Source organism: Aquila chrysaetos, chromosome 15, assembly GCF_900496995.4.
Source record: "Aquila chrysaetos chrysaetos chromosome 15, bAquChr1.4, whole genome shotgun sequence".
NCBI classification, from domain to species: domain Eukaryota; kingdom Metazoa; phylum Chordata; class Aves; order Accipitriformes; family Accipitridae; genus Aquila; species Aquila chrysaetos.
Genome location: NC_044018.1, coordinates 29,497,388 through 29,518,148, shown reverse-complemented (window position 1 = coordinate 29,518,148; position 20,761 = coordinate 29,497,388). Strand labels below are relative to the sequence as shown.

The 20,761-nt window shown below is 47.9% G+C and overlaps 1 protein-coding gene across 1 annotated transcript; it reads left to right on the top strand.

Moving 5' to 3' along the window:
• Positions 1 to 1,381: 1,381 nt before the first annotated feature.
• LOC115351141 (heme transporter HRG1) lies at positions 1,382 to 18,905 on the top strand. The gene is made up of 3 exons (XM_030037571.1): positions 1,382 to 1,562; positions 13,761 to 13,928; positions 15,887 to 18,905. The coding sequence occupies exons 1-3, from the start codon at positions 1,424 to 1,426 to the stop codon at positions 16,021 to 16,023; spliced, it is 444 nt and encodes a 147-aa protein (XP_029893431.1). The 5' UTR covers positions 1,382 to 1,423; the 3' UTR covers positions 16,024 to 18,905.
• Positions 18,906 to 20,761: the final 1,856 nt, after the last annotated feature.

The following is a 20,761-nucleotide window of genomic DNA, read 5'->3' as shown; positions in this document are numbered from 1 at the left end:
GTTTCTGCCTCCTGGGTTTAAGCGCAGCCAAACCCAGCTGGCAGCTCAGAAAATGAAAAAACGGTTTAAAAAAAAAAGGGGGGGGGGAGAAAAAGAGAACAGAAAAGCCCCAAAACTATTTAAGAACTTTTATTAGGTGCCCCCAAAGCCACAATGCCACAACCGAGCAGGACGGTGCTGGTTAAAGAAGGGAAACTGCCCGAGAGGAAGCGAAAGCTGCGCAGAGAACGTCCCCAACCCCATGTGCTCCCCCACCTCCCAGTGTCCCCGTGTCCTCACGCCTCCTGCGTCCCCCCACCTAACCCCATGCCCCCCACGTCCCCTCCCATGCCTCCATGTGCCCACCTTCCCGCCCTCGTGTCCCCAACCCCCCATGTCCCCATGCCCTCCGCGTCTCCCTCGTGTCCCCCCATGTCCCTGCGTCCCCACCCACCCATGCCTCCATGTCCCCTGTGTCCACCTGTGTCCCCCACGCCCCCCATGCCCTCCAGTGTCCCCCCGTGTCCCCACACCCTCCATGTCTCTTTTGTGTCCCCCCCCATGTCCCCATAGCCCAACCTCCCCATGCCTCCATGTCCCCTGTGTCCTCCTGCGTCCCCCACGTTCCCCCACGCCCCCCCGTGTCCCCACACCCTCATGCACCCCGTGTCCCCCATGTCCCCCTGTGTCCCCACCCCTCCATGTCCCCAATGTCCCCACGCCCCCCATGCCCTCCGCTGTGTCCCCATGTCCCCACACCCTCACGCACCCCCCCGTGTCCCCCTGCGTCCCCACCCACCCATGCCTCCGTGTCCCCTGTGTCCTCCTGTGTCCCCCATGTCCCCACCCCGGTGTCCCCCACGCCCCCCCGTGTCCCCACACCCTCATGCACCCCCCGTGTCCCCCATGTCCCCCCGTGTCCCCCATGTCCCCCCGTGTCCGTCCCCCCTTCCATGTCCCCTCCCGTGTCCCCCACGTCCCCCATGTCCCCACGCCCCCCATGCCCTCCGCTGTCCCCCCGTGTCCCCACACCCTCATGCACACCCCGTGTCCCCCATGTCCCCCGTGTCCGTCCCCCCCCATGTCCCCTCCCGTGTCCCCCACGTCCCCAATGTCCCCACGCCCCCCATACCCTCCGCTGTCCCCCCGTGTCCCCACACCCTCATGCACACCCCGTGTCCCCCATGTCCCCCGTGTCCGTCCCCCCCTCCATGTCCCCTCCCCAATGTCCCCACGCCCCCATACCCTCCGCTGTCCCCCCGTGTCCCCACGCCCCCCACGTCCACCCCGTGTCCCCCCGTGTCCCCACGACCCCCCCCGCCCCCCAACCATGTCCCCGCCCCGCGCCTCCCCTCGGTCCTCCCGGCCGCCAGGGGGTGCGCGAGCACGGGGCGGGGCCGGGTGTCGGCGGGGCGGGGCGGGGCGGCGGCGCAGCAGTGCTCCGATGGCGGTGAGCCGGGCGCTCGCCATCCGCTTGGCCTACGCGGCGGTCGGTGCCCTCATGGGCTTTTCGGTCTTTTTCACCTGGAGCCTGGCACCGACCTTCCGACAACCCGCTACGGCGGCGGCGGGGGGGCTCTCGGGTACGAGGTAGCGGGGGGAAGGCGGCGGGGCGGGGCGCTGCCGCCCCCTGAGGGAACTCTCGCAGCGGGGCCCGCCGGTGGGTGCTGAGGGAGGGTGTGGGGGGTGTGTGTGTGAAAGGCCGTGGGGTGCCTTCCCTTGGGGTGACGGGCAGTGGGGTGCCTTCCCTTAGGGGTGACGGGCCATGGGGTGCCTTCCCTTAGGGGTGACAGGCCGTGGGGTGCCTTCCCTTGGGGGTGAAGGGCCGTGGGGTGCCTTCCCTTGGGGTGACGGGCAGTGGGGTGCCTTCCCTTGGGGGTGAAAGGCCGTGGGGTGCCTTCCCTTAGGGGTGACGGGCAGTGGGGTGCCTTCCCTTGGGGTGACGGGCAGTGGGGTGCCTTCCCTTGGGGGTGAAAGGCCGTGGGGTGCCTTCCCTTAGGGGTGACGGGCAGTGGGGTGCCTTCCCTTGGGGTGACGGGCAGTGGGGTGCCTTCCCTTAGGGGTGAAAGGCCGTGGGGTGCCTTCCCTTAGGGGTGACGGGCAGTGGGGTGCCTTCCCTTGGGGGGTGACAGGCCATGGGGTGCCTTCCCTTGGGGTGACGGGCAGTGGGGTGCCTTCCCTTAGGGGTGAAAGGCCGTGGGGTGCCTTCCCTTAGGGGTGACGGGCAGTGGGGTGCCTTCCCTTGGGGGTGACAGGCCGTGGGGTGCCTTCCCTTGGGGTGACGGGCAGTGGGGTGCCTTCCCTTAGGGGTGAAAGGCCGTGGGGTGCCTTCCCTTAGGGGTGACGGGCAGTGGGGTGCCTTCCCTTGGGGGTGACGGGCCATGGGGTGCCTTCCCTTAGGGGTGAAAGGCCGTGGGGTGCCTTCCCTTAGGGGTGACGGGCAGTGGGGTGCCTTCCCTTGGGGGTGACGGGCCATGGGGTGCCTTCCCTTGGGGTGACGGGCAGTGGGGTGCCTTCCCTTGGGGGTGAAAGGCCGTGGGGTGCCTTCCCTTGGGGGTGACAGGCCGTGGGGTGCCTTCCCTTGGGGTGACGGGCAGTGGGGTGCCTTCCCTTAGGGGTGAAAGGCCGTGGGGTGCCTTCCCTTAGGGGTGACGGGCAGTGGGGTGCCTTCCCTTGGGGTGACGGGCAGTGGGGGTGCCTTCCCTTAGGGGTGAAAGGCCGTGGGGTGCCTTCCCTTAGGGGTGACGGGCAGTGGGGTGCCTTCCCTTCGGGGTGACGGGCCATGGGGTGCCTTCCCTTAGGGGTGAAAGGCCATGGGGTGCCTTCCCTTGGGGGTGAAGGGCCATGGGGTGCCTTCCCTTGGGGTGACGGGCAGTGGGGTGCCTTCCCTTGGGGTGACGGGCAGTGGGGTGCCTTCCCTTGGGGTGACGGGCAGTGGGGTGCCTTCCCTTAGGGGTGAAAGGCCGTGGGGTGCCTTCCCTTGGGGTGACGGGCAGTGGGGTGCCTTCCCTTAGGGGTGAAAGGCTGTGGGGTGCCTTCCCTTAGGGGTGACGGGCAGTGGGGTGCCTTCCCTTGGGGGTGACGGGCCGTGGGGTGCCTTCCCTTGGGGGTGAAAGGCCGTGGGGTGCCTTCCCTTGGGGGTGACGGGCAGTGGGGTGCCTTCCCTTGGGGGTGAAAGGCCGTGGGGTGCCTTCCCTTGGGGGTGACGGGCAGTGGGGTGCCTTCCCTTGGGGGTGAAAGGCCGTGGGGTGCCTTCCCTTGGGGGTGACGGGCAGTGGGGTGGGTGCCTTCGCCTCAGTGCTGCTGCGGGTGATCCCTGAGGTGAGGGGAGATGGCGGGGGGGGGGGGTGAGTAGCGCTGCCCCGGGAGTGCAGACCCCCTCAGGAAGCACCTGTGAGGGTGGGTGAGCCCAGAGCCCCCCCATCACCTCATCCCGGGTGTGTGGTCTTACCTGGCCAAAAATGACCAAGCAGCCTGAAAATGGAAGGAAGCGATAGCTGGTGGTTGGGGATGGCGTTGAGGCCAGGCCGCTGGTGTGTGGCAGCTCCCTTGCCTTCATGATGTGTGCATTGGTTTTCTTGGCATGTTGGTGGTGAAGGTGGCAAAACTGGGCTTGTGGTGTGTGGGGGGAAAAAAGCTCTATCTGGTGGCTAGAGCAGATGACAACAGGATGTGGTTTTGGGACTTGGGTGGGCTGTGCTCTGTTTTGGAAAGCCTGCAGGTGACGCTTTCCCAATTTGCCCAGGAATTCCTGACCTGGAGGGGCTTGTTGTGCCCGCAAGGGAGTGACTTTTAATAAAAACTGTTTGCGAGACTTTAGCTCACAGTGTCTGGCTGTATTTCCAACTTGAGATGCAAACCCATGGTTTGTGGGACACGTTAACTGCATCTGTTGATAGTCATCCCTGGGGGAAAAAAAGGAAGTTAATTTATGTATTTTATAACCTCTTTGCTGGTAAAGAGGGAATTGTTCTAGTCTTCCCCTTGGTCCCAAGAAGATTTTTGCAATGACACCTAGCAAACTTGCTGTTTGTGGTGGAATAGCTTTAGTTAATAATGGTGTACAACTTGCTATGTTATGGAGGGAAAACTTCTAAAAGTTTGAGGCTTAAGTTGTGTGTGGCCATCAGAGTAGGTATATCCACATCCACAGGCTAGCCAGCATTGTTACAGAAAAGAGGATTTTATTTCAAAGTTATAGTTGAAAGCTTTGTTGACTTTCCTAGTAAAATTTTGGTCTGGCAACCTGTGTTTGTGTGCTCTGTATTTTCAGGAAAGAAAACCCCCAGCCTCCTGACATTTATACCCCCTGTAAGCATTTGTGCCAGGTGCTCTGAAACAGGTGTTTGGGCTACTTGTCATACAGGCCAGAAGCTGTAAACTGCATCTTAATGTCCACTGGAATCAGTGAGATTCAGATGCCTACGTCGGTTGTGGACCTTAGTTAATTATTGGATTGGAGCAGAACATTGTCCTCTCTTGGTTTGTCAGCTCAGCAACTCATGGCTTTCTCTGGCCGAGTACCTGGAGGAAGAATAGAAAGTGAAGTTAAACCTTGTAAAGAATCTGGCTTACTTCTGCTGCGTGAGCAACACCAGTGCTCCGGTGTACCTCTTGGTATTTGCTGTGCTGTCCGCAGCTGTGAGGTGTAGGGTTGTGGTTGTCTCTCTGCTTCCTCTCCCTCCAAAAAGCATGAATTCCAGCTGGAATTGGAATTAAGCAGAGAACTTCCAACACCTCGCTTTACTAGGTGGCACAAGGAAAGTTGGAGTGCTGTAACCCAGAAATGCACAAGAAAATAACAAGTAATATTTTATGCTGCATGCACGTGCTGTCTTTGTGTTCACAGAGGAATTTTGGAAGTCTGCATTCTAGAAGGAGGTTGGTGAGAAAGCAGAGAGAGAAGCCATCCTGTACTTTCTGTGCTGAAGTTATTTAGATTATTGTCTGCCAGAAGAAGGAGGTTTGTGTGCTGGTTAATTACCAGGTAATTCAAGCTAGTTAAGGTAATGAGGAGCAAGGTAAGCAAGAAACAAAATTAAAAAAAAAAAAAAAGGTCATTTGTTAGGTTGGACTCTGAATTTGTGTGCTCTCAAACATCTGTTGAAATGTATATAGGTAGAGTCACAGTAGGATCACAAAGCCTCAGAAAAAGATTAAGAAATGTGTGTTCTGGTGTGAGATAAAGCTGATTTAAGGGGTTCCTGTCATCTTAAATTCATGGCTGCTTTTTCCTGCCCTTCTGCTTTGCTTTTCTACCCCCTCAATGTCTCAATAGGTGAAGTGTGCTCCAGACATTTGAGATGATACTTTATTTTAGGCTGCCACCCCTGAACTGAGCATATTCAGTGAGCTGTCTCACAAACGTTGTTATCCCTGCGACGGAGGGGTCAGAAAGGAGTTGGGAATAAAACCCCTTGTGTATGGGGAGGACCTTTTACATTCATTCTGCTGCTAGACAAATGTTAAAGTCAAGTTGTGCCCTCAGTTCACTTCTAGCCTTTACAAATCGACATTTCATGTCCTGCACATTGGAGCCTGCATGGGTAGAGAGCTAAGTGTTGCTTGTTTAGTTGTGGAGGAGCCAAAAAAAAAAAAAAGAAAAGCTATGTTTTTTTCTGTGCGTTGAAGCTAAGGCTACTTGCTGAAGTAAGATTGTTCTTGGAAAAAAAATCATGGTGTGTAGGTGGTTTGCATTATGCTTAGACACTGTGGATACTTCAGTTTCAGGTAAGCAGGGCGTTCACTTGGTTTGTTTCTGGCATGCTTCATTATATCACCCGGTTTTTATCGTAACATGCTAACTAGTACTTACTTCTACTGGCAGAGAATGGCAGGAAAGGAAGTGGGCGAGCTTCTGAAATTTTCCGCCAAGTAGACATTTCAAAGTTAATTGTCAGGCATTGTTTTGTGCCCTTCAGTCTACTAATAAATCTGTTGCAACTTTCTGCATGTTGCACAGGATAACATAATGCGGAAAGATGGCTTCTCCCCCAAAATGTGTGACCCAGCTTGAGTGCTGGGGTGCAGCGTGTGCGCTGCTGCGGCTGGTGTCATTGTGAAATCAAACCCCTGTGCTGGAGGTGCGTTTGCTGTGCTGGGTGGGTTCGGTGTCTTTAGCACAAACAGGGGGTTTTTGGCCCATATGTGCCTTTTTCATTCAGAAGCTTCAAAAAGCGATCTGAGCACCTGCGAGTGAGTTGTAGGTTGGGCTGCTGTGGCTGGGAGCTCTGACATTGTGTGTGGGGGGCAGAAAATTGTTCAGGCTGGTGTATTTGGCAGCTTTGCAGCAGTTCCTTGTTAATATGCCTCTGATTAAGCTGAGGCTTTGCCTGCCAGCCTTCTCTGTGAGTGTGTGTTTGTACATGTTTATCTAGTTTTAACTATCTTTCTGGTTTTCTCATCACCTCCTGTGTGTTTGTCATTGCTTTTCTCTTGCCTGTGTTGGTGAGATGGATTGCAGCCTGCTGCAGCTTTTGTTGATGTGCCGTTGGTTTGTCAGAGACCTGTGTTTTAGGATGTTTATCCATATACTTCCTCTCTGTAAGAAGTCCTGCTGATTCCTGTCTCATTAGGAGTCTGTATCTGTCTCTCTGTAATCGGTTTATTTATCTTTTGCTTATCTTCTAGAGAACCTTTCCTGCTACATTTTGCATTGAAATCTGCTCTCCACTGCTGCTTGTACACTTGCTCTGATACATTTCCTATAATTTGAAATAAAGACTTAGATACTTATTTACTCCAAGTTCTAGTATTAAAGTTCTGTGGAGGGAAAATTGCCACATACTGATGAGTCTGTAACTAGAGCCCTCAGTTACCTCTCATTATGAAACCAGAAGCATGTAATTTAAGGTGCTGAGCAAACTACCTTTCCAGTCTTTCCGGTTGGCTTTCATAATAATAAACCCCACACACAATGCCTAGTAAAATCAACTCACTAATCCTCAAAATCTTAAATATGCCTCTGGGCATGCATACTTGGGAATTTTGGGATCATCTTAAATCAGATACAGACCTTCTGTATCATATCCTTCTTTTAAAGAGAAACACCCCATTGAGTGCTTCTGATAACCTGAGGGACAGCAACTTAATCGACTAATCACAGGACCCAGAAAGTCATTCCTGAGTTAATACTGGCTGTCTCGGTGGTTTGCTATTTAATTTTGAGCTAGTCACAGTGGCTTTTATAATTTACTGCTTGTTTGTATGTTTGACCTTCTCCCCTCACTGTCTTAAATTAATATTTTTCTTTTTTTTTTTTAAGTAGGCCATGAATCTCTAAGCATCTCTGCTGTTTTCATTCTGCCAGAGGCAGTTTAAAAGAGAAGAAAGCAATTAAATGTTTTCAGGATGTATCCAGCCCTTTCCTGAGTGGCTTTTAATGTTCTTGTGTATGTATCTTCTCTTTTTAAATTTAATAGAAAGAGAGGGGGGTTTTTTCCGCTCCAAAGAGACTTTATTGGCTGTTTCCAAGCTGCTCAGATATTTCTGGCAAAATATAGAGCTTGTGCTTTGCAAATATAATGTGGACCAGATATTAAAGCAGCTGCAAAGAAGATGAAACACAAAATGTACTTTTCAGACACTTGAAACTTTAAAAATATCTGATAAGTGAAAGTAGTAGAAGCTAGTTTATGCTGAACACAGTATCTGTTGTGTACGAAAGTAGTGATTCTCTGATAACTAATCTACCTTGCATATTTATGCAAATTGGCTTGTTCCCTATCCAGGGCTGGAATAGCATGGCCCAAAAGCATTGCAGCGATGGAGGAAAGCATTTTTAAATATTTGGCTTTGCATATAAAATACTACATATTGTTTGATTAAGGTTTGGCTCGTGACTGCTTTAGTCCATCGTCTTAGGGAATGGAGAAAAGGGAGGGAAGCATGCTAAAAGCAAATGCAGAAAAGACTGCACATGGCTTATGCTTAATCGTAATTTAGTTAAGTTGTGAGGAGAGAATGAGTCCCTCCTAACTGCTGCTGATGTGCTGGAAAATGTGATGATTTCATCTTAAATGTGAATGGTACAGGCACAGAGCGTCTGAAATCTGTACATCTTGTTTCCTGCTTCTGAAAATGGCTGAGCAGACTGACTCGGGTGCTGAACAACAAGCTGAAACGCCAGGTTTTTCTTCTTGCACGTGTGCGGCCCAATCTGCTTTCCTCCGAACCAAAACGTCCTGTAATATTAAGCACTCAATTGCACGTGTCCAGAGGGAAATTTTGCCAAGTGAAAACCAGTTTTCACTAGAATACTCCAAAGACTTCTCTCCTTTGAGAGCTGTTTTCCTAAAATATTTCAGTGTTGATCCCCAGCTATTTTGGCAGAAGAGCTGTTCAAGAAAACCCATTTTTAACCTCTTCCAAAAACAGCTGAGGCTGAGCTAGCTTGGCTTTAGCTCCCGGAAGAAAACATTTTACCCTTTCTGGGAGTTAACCAGACAAAGCAAAGTTTTCGAAACTTAGAAATGGCAAAACGAACTTAGGTTGGCAAAGCTCAGGCTCCTTTTGGAGTAGGTATTTCTAATGCTCCAGCTAGGGTAATAGAGCGTATAAAAGAAGATTGTTTAGACAGAAAATGACTGAAGGCTTTGTAAGTACTCTGAAAGAAAGTCTTCTAATTGATGACCATAGGCTTCATATTTTCCAGAACTATGCAAGTAGTTTTTAATATTGTTTTTCATTTTTATTGTCATTTTGTTTGCCATCCATCATCTTGGTCTGCCATTATCAACATTCATTTTGAGTTTCAGAAGGTGGGAATAAGAATGCTCTTGCATAATAGCTTCTGTGTGAATGTGTGTGCTTGGTTTTTTGGCCCCTGTTGCACATTTGTTGTTTTTTCCTAGAATCTGTAACGCCCATTAGTGTTGTACACAGTGTCCTGCCACAGCATGGAAACGTGGCCTGACATGTTTGGCCTCTGGCTGCTCTGACCTCAGGGAAGGCAGCTGTGCTGTTATTCCCTGTCAACAATGCAACTTGTTTTGCTGGGACTGAAGAATTGGTCAGTGATGAGCAGGGGTCTGAGAAAACCTTTTGTTTGTCACAGTTTTTGTTTTTATGTTTGGAGAAAGGGAAAGTTTGTTTCACTTGAGCTAAAGTATGCCAAACTTTCGAAAGGGCTTATCAAAATATTTAGATATTGGTGTGTTTCTGTACGAGGTTACAGATTGAGGGATTGCTTTTGAACTTGCCTTTAGAATTTATTTAAACTTGTTCCAAGTATGCTGTAAGTTTTTGTATTTTAAATAGGAATTAATCTTGTCAAAATACCTGTTAACTTATGTTTAAAAAAACCTGCCTCTGTCACTGTTGTTTCAGATGTACTCATGGTTGTTTGATAGGCCAGTTTCCTTTTCCTGCAGCTTTGTGTACTTGGGATAATTAGTTTTTGATTTAGAGGTAACTTTCCCGTTGCTCAATGTCGGAAATCCCTTGATTGTGTCTTACTGAGCCACTCTCAATTTAGGGTCATTCCAACCATGATGTGTGGGGTAAATCCACCAAGACAAATGTTTCTCTGAAAGGGGTGTGTAAGATTTTTGATGTTATTTTGAGCAGGCGACGTAACTGGAGCTGACAACCACCAACGCTACTCCAGGGCTGCATCTGCAGGTTCAGGTATTGCTTCTGTGTCTGAATGCAAAGTGCATTTGAGAAGGAGGAAGGGATCTGGGGGAATCACCTGAAGTAAAAAAGAAAACCTGAAGACCCTACAGTTAATCATTCCACGCTTTAATGAGGCAAAACTTTTATTTCCTATTCCAGTAAAAACTGTTTCAAAAACTGTTTTTTTGAAATTGTACAGCTGAATGAATTAGCTGTTCTTGTATTACCTACATGTAGCTAATGAGTTGGTGTTAAACCTGCAAACCTTTTGCTCTCAAGGTCTGCAAAGTGAGAGTTTTCACATTAATTAAAAATACTAGTATGGTTTTCGTTTCTCTGTGTGATAATGAAAGTCTTTTCTGTAAATCAGTACACCTAATTTGTTCTTCTCACCACTTAGCTTATGTATATTGGTGAATAGGAGCTGATGTTTCTTTTCCTGAAGCCAATTTCAGCTGAATTAAACATGAATCAAATGCTCCATTCCAGCATTCATGGACACTTTTCCTCTGGAGTTAGTTAGAAATAGTGTGGGTTTTTTTTCCTGCTGAATGCTGTATGTAGATAAGCAATTAGTTTAAAGAAGGCTTTTAGAAAAGGTACGTGTTTTCCTGTATTTAAGCGTTTGGTTAGTGATAACTGTATTTAGCAATAGATTCTGCTTAAATTAGATTCCCTGCAATAATTGTATTTTCTTCGTGTATTCAGGCTCTAAGCTGGATTTGCCATGCCCTACTATTACATAGCTTCATCCCACTTGGTATGCCCCTTCTATTCACATGTGTTTGTTGACATCTGGATGGTGGTTTTGCTTTCTTTTGTGGCTGTTCCCTAGTTCTGAGCAGCACTGGTGAGGTTCAGGTGCTGGCCCAAGTATGATCTCACAAGCTCAGGATGAGCAGATTAAGCAATTGAAAAAAGCAAGTCCTGTTCTCATTTCTCCTACCTGTCCCTGAATGCATGCCACCAATATTTCTTATGCCAGTGCTGATGTTTTTCAGACAGTGTTGTGAGCTGATTTAACGTGTTGGAATGCTTTTCTACCACTTTAGGAAAAAAAAGAAAGATCAACCGCTCTGCAAGCTGGATAGCCTCACCAATGGTTCTGAGTGGTGTAGCATTCTAAGGGAGAGGAGGCAAATATGCAGCTGGAGCTGGAAGAGACTCCTTTCCCCTCTATTTCACGTGGTAAAGAACATGATGTTGGCTGAGCTGCCTGTAAAAGGATACCCCGTCTATAATGACCGTGTGACCAAACTCGGTCCTTCAGCACGTGGTGAAGTTGTCATGAGGCTTTTTTGCTTAGTCATGTGTGAGGCAGTTACTCTAGATGTTAAGAATTAACCGAACACAACACTTTGCCAAATAGCTTCCTTTCAAGTACTGTGTCAGCTTTTAGGGTCAGGGGAGGGTGCAGGGTCAGGCCTGGCAGTGGGGGCAAGATCAAGTGACAGCTCACGTGCTGGCCTCTGCTCTCCCCGCGCAGAGCTTCAGAGCATCGGCAGCAGTTTTGGTGCGGAAACACCAGCAACTTGACTCAGGAGTTCAAATAAATTGTGCCAAGTCATCTGAAAGCACTGGGAGGGGGAAGCAGCTTGTTTTGCTGACTGAAAACCACAAGTTGCCCATTTTTTAAAAAAAATGTGTGTTGAACTTGCTAGAGCACAAGCTTAAAGGTAATATGAAGTCGAGGAAGTGGTGATTTAGCAAGCTGAGTGATAGGGTTTTCCACCAAATCCCATGGCAGGCTTTTTGAACAGCGTTGCCAACGCAATTATGGTCTTCTGCATCTGCAGAGCTCCGAAATATCTTCCGCCAGCTTTGTGATCTCTAGCACGCGTGCGTAGTGGTAGCCTGTGTGGAATCAGACATGGAAAAGCAATATCTGTAGCTGACTTGACGAGAGTCTCTGAATTAAAATCCTGACTGCCTGGAGCCAGAAAATATGCTTATATACCACTTAGGTACAGCGGGTCCAACCAGATAAAGTAATGGACTGATTCTGCCTTTTGTGTTCACTCTCATAAAAAGTCTGTGAGCTCCATCTGTCCTGGATATCAGCACTTCACCATTGGGTTTTTAGTTCACCCTGCGTGCTTTTGCTTTCACTTTTATGGTTTTGGGGGTTTTTTTGAAGGTTGTCCTTTTTCCACCCACCTCTTTTGTGGGCCACCACTGAAGGTATTTTAACTTTCTGTGCCCCATCCCAAGACATTGAAGAGGCAAAAAGCATTGCCAGGATTCTCCTGTATAGCCTGGAACTGACTTTGTGTATATTCAGCTTCATTTGATGTGCACCTGCAGTGCATCTGTTGTCCATGTGGGCGGTGAGCTCAGAAAACCTGCTAGAAATGAGCTGAAAGCTGCCTGGGAGCTGAAAAGCGAGTCCAGTGGGTTTGTACAGCAAGTCTCGACTGTGCTCATCTATGAGTTTTGACGCAGTTCTTTTTCTCTGTGCTATAATACGTTCTTTTAAGCCTTGGGAAGCTTTGGGTATAATGACCGTATCCAATAACAAATGAGCTCTGGCAAGACTTGTGGCTGTCCTTAGTATTAAAATGTTTATCTTGTAGCGGGCAAGGCTGGTTTTCGCTTCCTTTGATGTTGAGAAGTAGCCACAGAGGGAGGTCTGTGTTATTGCAGGATACCATATAAAGCAGCCTGGTATTTTAGCAGTGGTGTCATTTTTTTTTTTTATTATTATTTTTTTTTTCCCCTGCTGCCCTTAAAATAAAATCTGGAAAGGAGGTGGCAGCAAAGGAGAAATACAAGCCAGTTAGTTGCACCACTGGAGGTTCAAATTTCAGAAGTGCCGCCGAGGTCTTTGCCAAAATGAGTCAAATGTTTGAAGTCTGTAAAGTGGCTCTAACTATAGGTTGAGTTAGCGGCTTAAAGAGATTTAGTCATACTCTTCAGCGCTGAGACTTAAACAGAGGAACAGCTTGCTATAATTGGAGTTGGTGATGTTGCTTGTAGTTGGGATTGTATAATGGGGAATGACAGGCAGCCTTGTTCTGGCAGGTTATAAAACTTTGACAGGCTTTAAGCATGTGAACGGACAGTTCTTGTATTGGGTGTCTCTTCTCATTTTTTTTTCTGAAGTGTGGTGAAAAGGTAGCAGTTTTTAGAACAAGATTAGGGAAGGATGCATTGTTTTTCCCTGTGTCAGAAACTGTTTACAGCTGATACTTGAATGCTTTCATCCCTTTTTTTTCCTTCTGTTTCTTCCCTTTTGACAAGGGAGTTGAAACTTGGTTATGGACTAGTCACCCTAAGCTTAGGGAAATGCCTTTTGCTGTTCCTATTAAAGCCATAGTGATATTGGCTGCTTACTTAAACAAAAAAATATATATAACTATACGTGCTCAGGTATTTGTCTGGTTACGTAATCCAGACGTTTTGGGCCAGACCCAAAAGCATGGAGTTAGATTTAGGCCACCTTAAACACTTAGTGAGCATGCTTTGCCATAACTAGGAATTGTATGTACGAATCATCTGGGAGCTGAACTTCTACATCCCTTTACTTGAAACACTTGAAGTGTTTGGAGGGGATTTGTATAAATGGACTCTTTATGAAGTTAACTAGAGATAGGTTGGAGCTAAAGGACATGATGTGAAATGCTGAGTACTGAACAGGTCCTGTATATCTTGATTTAGGTGTCTAAAATCAGTGGTCATGTAGTGCTGCTCTTCATCATCGTTTCCATATGTAAAAGGAGCTGCCTGGCCTTTGTGAAAAGGTGCACTAATTTTTGCCAAGTGCTTGGCTTGCTATGTGTAATGTCACGAAAGCTGTATGGAGGATTAAATAAAACTGCACTGAGTATGCATTAAATGGGTCTATTCCAAACAGGAGAACAAACAAGTTATTTAGGGGAATCCATTCAGTGAATGAAGTCCTTTCTGTGCCAGCCTGTAATCAAGATCTGTATCTTAAAGCCTGTGCGGAATGCAGGGGGTCTGGGGTGGTCTTGGGGAGTGATGCTTGCATAGGCAGCCGTTTATTCTGATATTTCCCCTCTCTTTTTGGGGGGGGACATGGCCATGAAGCATTAGTGTTCCTTGGTGTTTCATATGGGGTTTAACGAGATGTATATTTATTAGACACCTTTCTGTGTTGCAGTGTGATGCATGGAACTGATTCCCCTTGCTGTCTAATTGAGCAGGTGTTCTGGCGCTCTGGGCCCTAATCACGCATGTGATGTATGTGCAGGATTACTGGAGGACCTGGTTAAAAGGGCTGAGGTTCTTCCTCTTCATCGGGATCCTCTTCTCAGCTCTCTCAGTGGTGGGATTCTGCACATTCCTTGTTCTGGCCATCACCAAGCACCAGTGTAAGTACTTTGTTGCAGTAGGCAACTGGGAGAGAAATGACTAGCCATGCTGGGATACTGGGATGGGATGTGAAGGAACAGAAGAGCATGCCAAAGCAGAGCTGAGGTGTGGAATCTGGAAGTGCTCCTGCCATCTCTTCTGAGAAGTGTTAAGACAATTTTGTGGAGGGGCTGCAAGAATGCCGTTGCATTTCATTTTTCTGCTGTGATAGCTTGATGCCATGAGTAATTCTGCTGCCCGATGAGTGCCACTCCCTTAGGGCATGATAGCTGCCTTGATAGGCATGGTCTATAGGACTGCTGGCAGGCAGTCCACGTTTTCCATCATTGTTTCCTATAGGAACTGGAATTTACTTATTTCTATGACAAATGAAGGGAGTGCTCTTAAACGTTGTCTCTTCAGCACTTATAAAACAGGTGGGTGAGGATATTGAAATCCAAACACAAGTCAGCAGGGTAAAAATGCCTTCTACACTTAGTCAGCATATAAAGCTGTGTTGCTATAAAATATTTAACATTGTCTAAGGAGGGTTCACGTAATCACTCCCAGTATTTGCTTGGCAGTAGACCAAAGAGAGAAAGTTTGGGGTTTGTTTTTTTTAGAAGTTGTCTGTGTTTGTTGCTTGCTGCATTTGGGCTGATAGCCACTAAGAGTCCTGTTGTTATTATACTCATGGTGGTGGGCAAGCTGCGTTGGGGTCATAACTCATCAAAAGCACTTGGCTTAGCCTAAACACATTCCCTGTGGAGATTCGAGTGCTTCAGCCTAGTGGAAGGATATGAAAATACTCGTATGCAATTGTTAGAAATACAAATGTAAAAAGAAAACCAAATATTTTTCATCACCTCCTTTCTTGGAGACATGAGGAAAAACTGGTTTTGGGAAAATTTGGGGGTTTTTAGGGAAATGGAGGTTTTTAAGGGAAATGGAGGTATTTTAGGGAAAGCCCTAATTTTGGGGGAAAGTAGCACATCTGCAATGGTTATTATGTATGGAAAGTTTAGGACTGTTACATTTAATGAGTGAGTTTTACTGAGTAAGTATTGCTTTGTGTATTCTTAAAAAAAAATCTATCTTTATTTTTTAATAATGGCCAAGCAGCTTGCACTTAGAGGTGGAATTGCTTTACTCATTAGGTTATGTAAGTGTATTTCAAAACTGTTGACATCTCTAGAACAAAAAAACTTAAACATTGAAAATAAGCATGAAGACCACTGACATGCACTCAAAAAGCAGAACCATACCCACTTGACTTCAAAGTAATCCCTAAGTAGAGGTGGTTTTATAATAGATAAAGAAGAAAGGTGTTAATTTGCAAAGATTCTCTAAAAATAGGCTGTTCATGTCATTCACTAATGTGTGATTATCGCAGCACTGTATTGAAGACCTGCAGTACAGGTTGAAGCGCACTAATATATTAAATGTTGGTCACAACAATTGGTAAAAGCATTTTTAGAAGGAAGGTATATTTTCTTTCCTGTTTTCCCCCAAGATGTGCAGATTTCCTCTCTCCCTGCCATGGTGGGGGAGAAGGGAGTAGTAGTAAGGTAGGGTGGGAGAAATTAAGAATTGCAGGTTGAGGTTGTTTTCTGGAGCCACGTGTTTTTGCCATCCAGGAATTCGCACAAACTCCATCCTTTGGGCCCTAAGCAAGGAGAGTTTGGGGTGGCTGAGTGGGTGACCTTACAGCTCTGAGGATCTGCCTCTCAAGAGATACTAATGACCTTCTTCAGACTGTGACCAGAGTACTCTCCTGTGGCAGAGATGAGGAAATTTTACAATCTGAGTCAGGAGAGCTGGGAATAAGGCACTGATTAAGTCTTGCTTGCAGAACAAGATCTTTAGATGCAGGCTGAAAATCTCCCAGGAACTAGGGGGCTGAGTTGGGTTCTTCCTGGCCAGACTGCATGAGGGATAAATGGATTTTTAAATGTATCTGTATCCTTTTCTCTCCTAGCCCTGACTGATCCCAGAAGTTACTACCTGTCATGCGTCTGGAGTTTCATCTCCTTGAAATGGGCCTTCCTGCTCAGTTTGTACGCTTACCGGTACAGGAATGAGTTTGCAGACATCAGTATCCTCAGTGACTTCTAACGCTTGGACTTCCAATCCTGTCTGAAGGTGCTGGATGTTTGAATTGCCCCCCAAAGGCATGGTAGATGCAAGAGATGTATGAGAGGCGGAGAAGGAACCCACCCAGTGCTGCTTGGTTTGTCTGTCTGCAGTAGGGGTTTTTCCTAATTGCTTTTACTCAACCATTTAAAGTTTGGCTAATGATGTCAATCTAGTCTTTCTGTAACTTCCCTGGGAGTCCCTGTGTCTGGTAGTGAGGTGAAAGACTCTACGTGCTTACACACAGCAGGCCTAGATCCACTCTTTGTGTTGCCCCGAAGTCCAGGGGAGTTTTCAAGTGGGGAGAAAGTCCTGGGCCCTCCAGGAGCTGCAGGTTCATACCTCATGGATGCAGCACCCCGACATCTTGTCCTCGTGAGTGCATCATCAGCTTGCTTCAGGTGGGTGCCCCACATGTGTGTAGCAAAGAATGCTGCTGGTGAAAGTCAGCTCCTTTTGCACTGCTCTGCTCCTCAAAGAGAAAGGGAGAGATGAGCCTTCCTTTGTGGCAGGAAGTCCCTGCGTACCTTCCAGCCAGTACCCCACATCTTCCAGTATTTTCTTTTTACACATTGTACACAAGGTCAGCTCTCTCCTGTGGTCTGGATGTGCCTGAAGGGATGGGTCAGCAGCAGAGAAACACTAGTCATCTCAAGGCACTGTCAGAGGTGGAGAATGCTGTTTCTGGCTGCTATCCAGGATCATTTTAAAAAGGAACTTAATACCATATTTAACACTCACATTTATAGCATGTAGAATCAGGTGTTTGGCTGAAAGATGTGCTGGGCAAAGGCTTACCTACCTGAACCTCTGGAGAATCATGAATATGATTCTTCTACAATAAAAAAAAATTCTTTTTGTAGGCAGTACTGTGTTTCCTTTTCTTTATTCTTTACTCAGCTTCCCTGTAACAGTCAGTAGGATGAGAGAGGGGAGGAGGCATGGTACTCAAAACCAAGAAATGTATCCAGAGTCAGCTTCCAGCAAGCCTCTGTAACGAGTGCCACCGGTATAATGCAACCAGAGGTAAATTGTTGGCCTTTCGTGCAGTGAGTTAAGAGGTAACAGGTCTACGTTCATGGGCTGGTGTGCCAGATAGAGCTGGGCTTGGCTGGCACGTCTTTTGCTGGATGGCAGTGAAGCTTTCTCTGCATTTCAGCCATGCGTGGCACTGCTCTGTCAAACCTAAAACCTGAGTGGATTTAGTGACCTCTTTAATCCCTGTGTTTTGCTCCCTGCCAGCAGCTACCCTGAGAAGCTTGAAACCTTCAAGCGTTTACATCTTTCCTTGTTAACTGTATGTACTTCAGACCAGCTAAAGGTTTTGGGCTGCTGCTCTGGCAGAATCCAGGTGGAATTTTGCCATGTCAGGCAGCCGGTGCTGGCTGCTACAAAGTGGAAATGGCAACTTCCATGAATAATTCTATAGGTGGGTGAGAACAGATCCAGGAAAAGCTCCCTTCCCCGGCAGACTGATGGAAGATGAAGAAGACAGATGTTTGAAGGAGTCTCCCAGACATGGTTGTCCTGGCCACTTCTCTAGGTGCTTATGGAGCCTTCCCTGAAGTGCCTTTTCGGCAGTCTCTGGCAGAGGGTGGGTGACGGGACCTGCTCAGGGTCTTGTGACAAGTGAGGTGCGAGTGGAAGGTCCTGCGTGCTCTGTCGTCAGCCCAGCTTTCTCATGCCGCACAAAACTCCCAGTCTGGTTTTGCTTAGCTGTCTGCTGGGGAGTATCTTGGACTGTCCTTTCTGTGTGCTTGCTTTCGGTGTGCTCTGACTGAGCTGTGTTTGAATCCCTCTCCACACTCAAAGGCTCCATCCAGACCTTTGCTGGTCTGTGTTTTGCTTTGGAAGATGAGTGGTTCAAGCACACAGTAATTCATTTGAGCTATTGAGGGGATTTTGGAAGTGTTTGACACCACCTGTTGATTAGAGTTCTCCTGTTTCTTGGGTAGGAAGATCCTCAAGTGACTTAACTAGATCGAGGAACGTGTAAACCTAGGTTATAGCCAGCTTTTGCCAGGGGACCTGCTGGAGTCACTAAACTCAGACAAAGGCTGGGAATGTGAAATGTGCTTACTTATGAGATTAATACTCAGGCTTTTAACTACTAAAATCTCCCTTACTGCTGACGTCGGGCTGCCAGCATGCCTGGCAGGGAATGGAATAGCTCATCTCGCTTCTCTGCCCAAAGCCGTGGTACCCACTGTGGAGTTTGCCAGTGGTTTTAGCATCGGTCATTTCAATAAGCCATCTCTTGTCTTACGTTTCCCCAACTCAACACCGCCCACACATTTGCTGTGCCGGTGCAAGCCCTAGCTCTGATAACCAGATTGTGGTGTGCTTGGGACGCAGAAATCCCGACACTGGTCAGGCTGATGGAGCTCTGCTACTGCCTTACAGCAAACCACTGTCCATGTCTGTCACTAAATTACAGAGCCCTCCTGTCTGCACGCCACTGGCATCTCGTAGCAGCACATCAGGGGCTCCTTTCTTGGGCACGTGTCCCAAAGTCCTATCAGCTTACCCTGGAGTTTTTTAAAGTTTATTTTTGTGACTGTAAATTTGCCTACAAACAGCTCACTGAATCTAATCCCTGTTTTCTCCCTGACATGTTTTAGCTCTGGAATTTATACTTGCATCTCAGCTTTTTAAAAGATTGTGTATGTAAATATATAATATATTTTTACATTGTTTATGCTTTGTTTGCACGCTTGGTGTAAGATTTGGTCCTGCGGTGGGATGGTGTAATTCACAGTGGGGTTCATTTGTGTGTATCCCAGTGTCTCCTTGTACTAAACCACACTATAACTTGTATGTGACACCACAGTAAGAGCAGAAATACAGTTGTCTTTCTCACCAAATCAGTGTCTGGAGTGATTTTCTCTTAAGTTGTTAAATTCTGTCTCTCTCCCTCCCTTGGTGACCACCAGCAGGAGCATCACTCTTTGTGGGAAGGATGCGGGTGAATTGTACAAAACATTTTGCTTTTGGGGGTGATGTGGAGCCCCAGCATTTAACCCTGTCATGCTCTGTCCCTTGCATCTTTATCAGCACCCTCAACATCTAGCTCCACAGGCAGTGATACCTAATGTGGTTCCCCCCCCGCCCAAATCCCTTTGCATTTTGGGACTTCAGCACAAAGGAATTTTTGAGCAAGTGATATTGTTTCCAGCCCCTTTCTACTTGAACTACAACGTGCGTGTAGTCTGTACCCGCAGCAGACGGGCGAGGGGAAGAGATGTGGCTGGATAACCTGCTGTGATGGGAGCGCTCCTGACGGCTGAGCCATTGTCATCCTCATCTCAGGCATGCCACCACTACTGTCTGCAGAAGCCAAAACTTGGCCACCTTTTTAGCAAACCTGGCTGCAACTTCAAAATAGAGAATATTTCATCTTCCTGTGAAAAACCATATGCTGACTGCCTGGGGACAGGGTGCTGACTTTTTTTTGTTTGTTTGTTTTTCTCTTTGGGACTTACAGATTTTATTTTTGCTGTTGGAATGAGACAGTCCTGGGCCTGGAGCACAAGTCTTATGAGGAGCGGCTGAGGAAACTGGGGTGGTTTAGTCTGGAGAAAAGGAGGCTGAGGGCAGACCTTATCGCTCTCTACAGCTCCCTGAAAGGAGGTTGTGGGGAGGTGGGTACTGGTCTCTTCTATCAAGTAACTAGAGATAGGATGAGAGGAAATTGCCTCAGGTTGTGTCAGGGGAGGTTTAGATTGGATATTAGAAAAAATTTCTTTACTGAAAGGGTTGTCAGGCATTGGAACAGGCTGCCCAGGGAAGTGGTCGAGTCACCGTCCCTGGAGGTGTTCAAAAAACCACGTAGATGAGGCACTTCAGGACATGGTTTAGTGGGCATGGTGGTGTTGGGTTGATGGTTGGACTCGATCTTAAAGGTCTTTTCCAACCTAAACAATTCTATGATTCTTTTAGCTGTCTCAGTCCCTTTTACCCTCCCAGCAGCTTGGCCAGAACTTGCTGTCAGCATGTGCTAATTCACCTGGTGGTGATCCCAGCTGTCTGAGGCAGCTCTTTGTTTTATTTTCCCCTCTTGGCCTCAGATTTCTCTTGCCTTGTCCGCAGCCTGAAGAGAGACAGCGCGGGCAATTGCTTATCTAATCTTGTAGGTGGATCAGACACGTTTCATCCAGGCTGTGTCCATCTGAATGCAGAGGAGTTTGGATTAAGCCATTGGTTTCCTAAAGGATGGAGGAAAAAAAGGACACTGTAGCGTATGAAGACCCTTTTTGCGGGATTTCAGGTGTCACTGGCTGCGGTGAGAGCTTGGTGCCCATCTAGGAATGGGCCGAGAGAGATGAGTAGGATCATTCCTTTGCAAATGAGTCCTGGTAATAGGCACATGTGTGCGCCTGGGCTGGACAGAGGATAAACAGCCTGCTGCTTCTGCCAAGCAGCAGATTTGGTCCCACGGACGGGGCAAGGGTTAGTGCTTTGGTAATACCTAACCAGGCTCAATCGGGTGGGGATGATGGTATTTGCTCTTGCCATCTCCAAGCGTGAATAAGCACTGCCCAGCCTCCTGCTGCACCGTGAGCATCTCCTGCACAGCCCTTGGCAGAGAAATCCGCCCTTGCCCCGGGGAGCAGGGAAGAAGCAGAGGGCTAATGTCCTGTGTGGAGGCACCCATCCTGCGTGGAGGCACCCGTCCTGCAGCCCCAACCACGGATGAGCAACCTCGCCTGGCTTCACATGG

Excerpts from the sequence above, each read along its gene's own strand:
- LOC115351141 (XM_030037571.1), top strand. The coding sequence starts at position 1,424 with ATGGCGGTGAGCCGGGCGCTCGCCATCCGCTTGGCCTACGCGGCGGTC. Across the intron at positions 1,563-13,760 it reads GGCGGCGGGGGGGCTCTCGG|GTGTTCTGGCGCTCTGGGCC; the intron begins GTACGAGGTAGC and ends CTAATTGAGCAG. Across the intron at positions 13,929-15,886 it reads GGCCATCACCAAGCACCAGT|CCCTGACTGATCCCAGAAGT; the intron begins GTAAGTACTTTG and ends TTTCTCTCCTAG.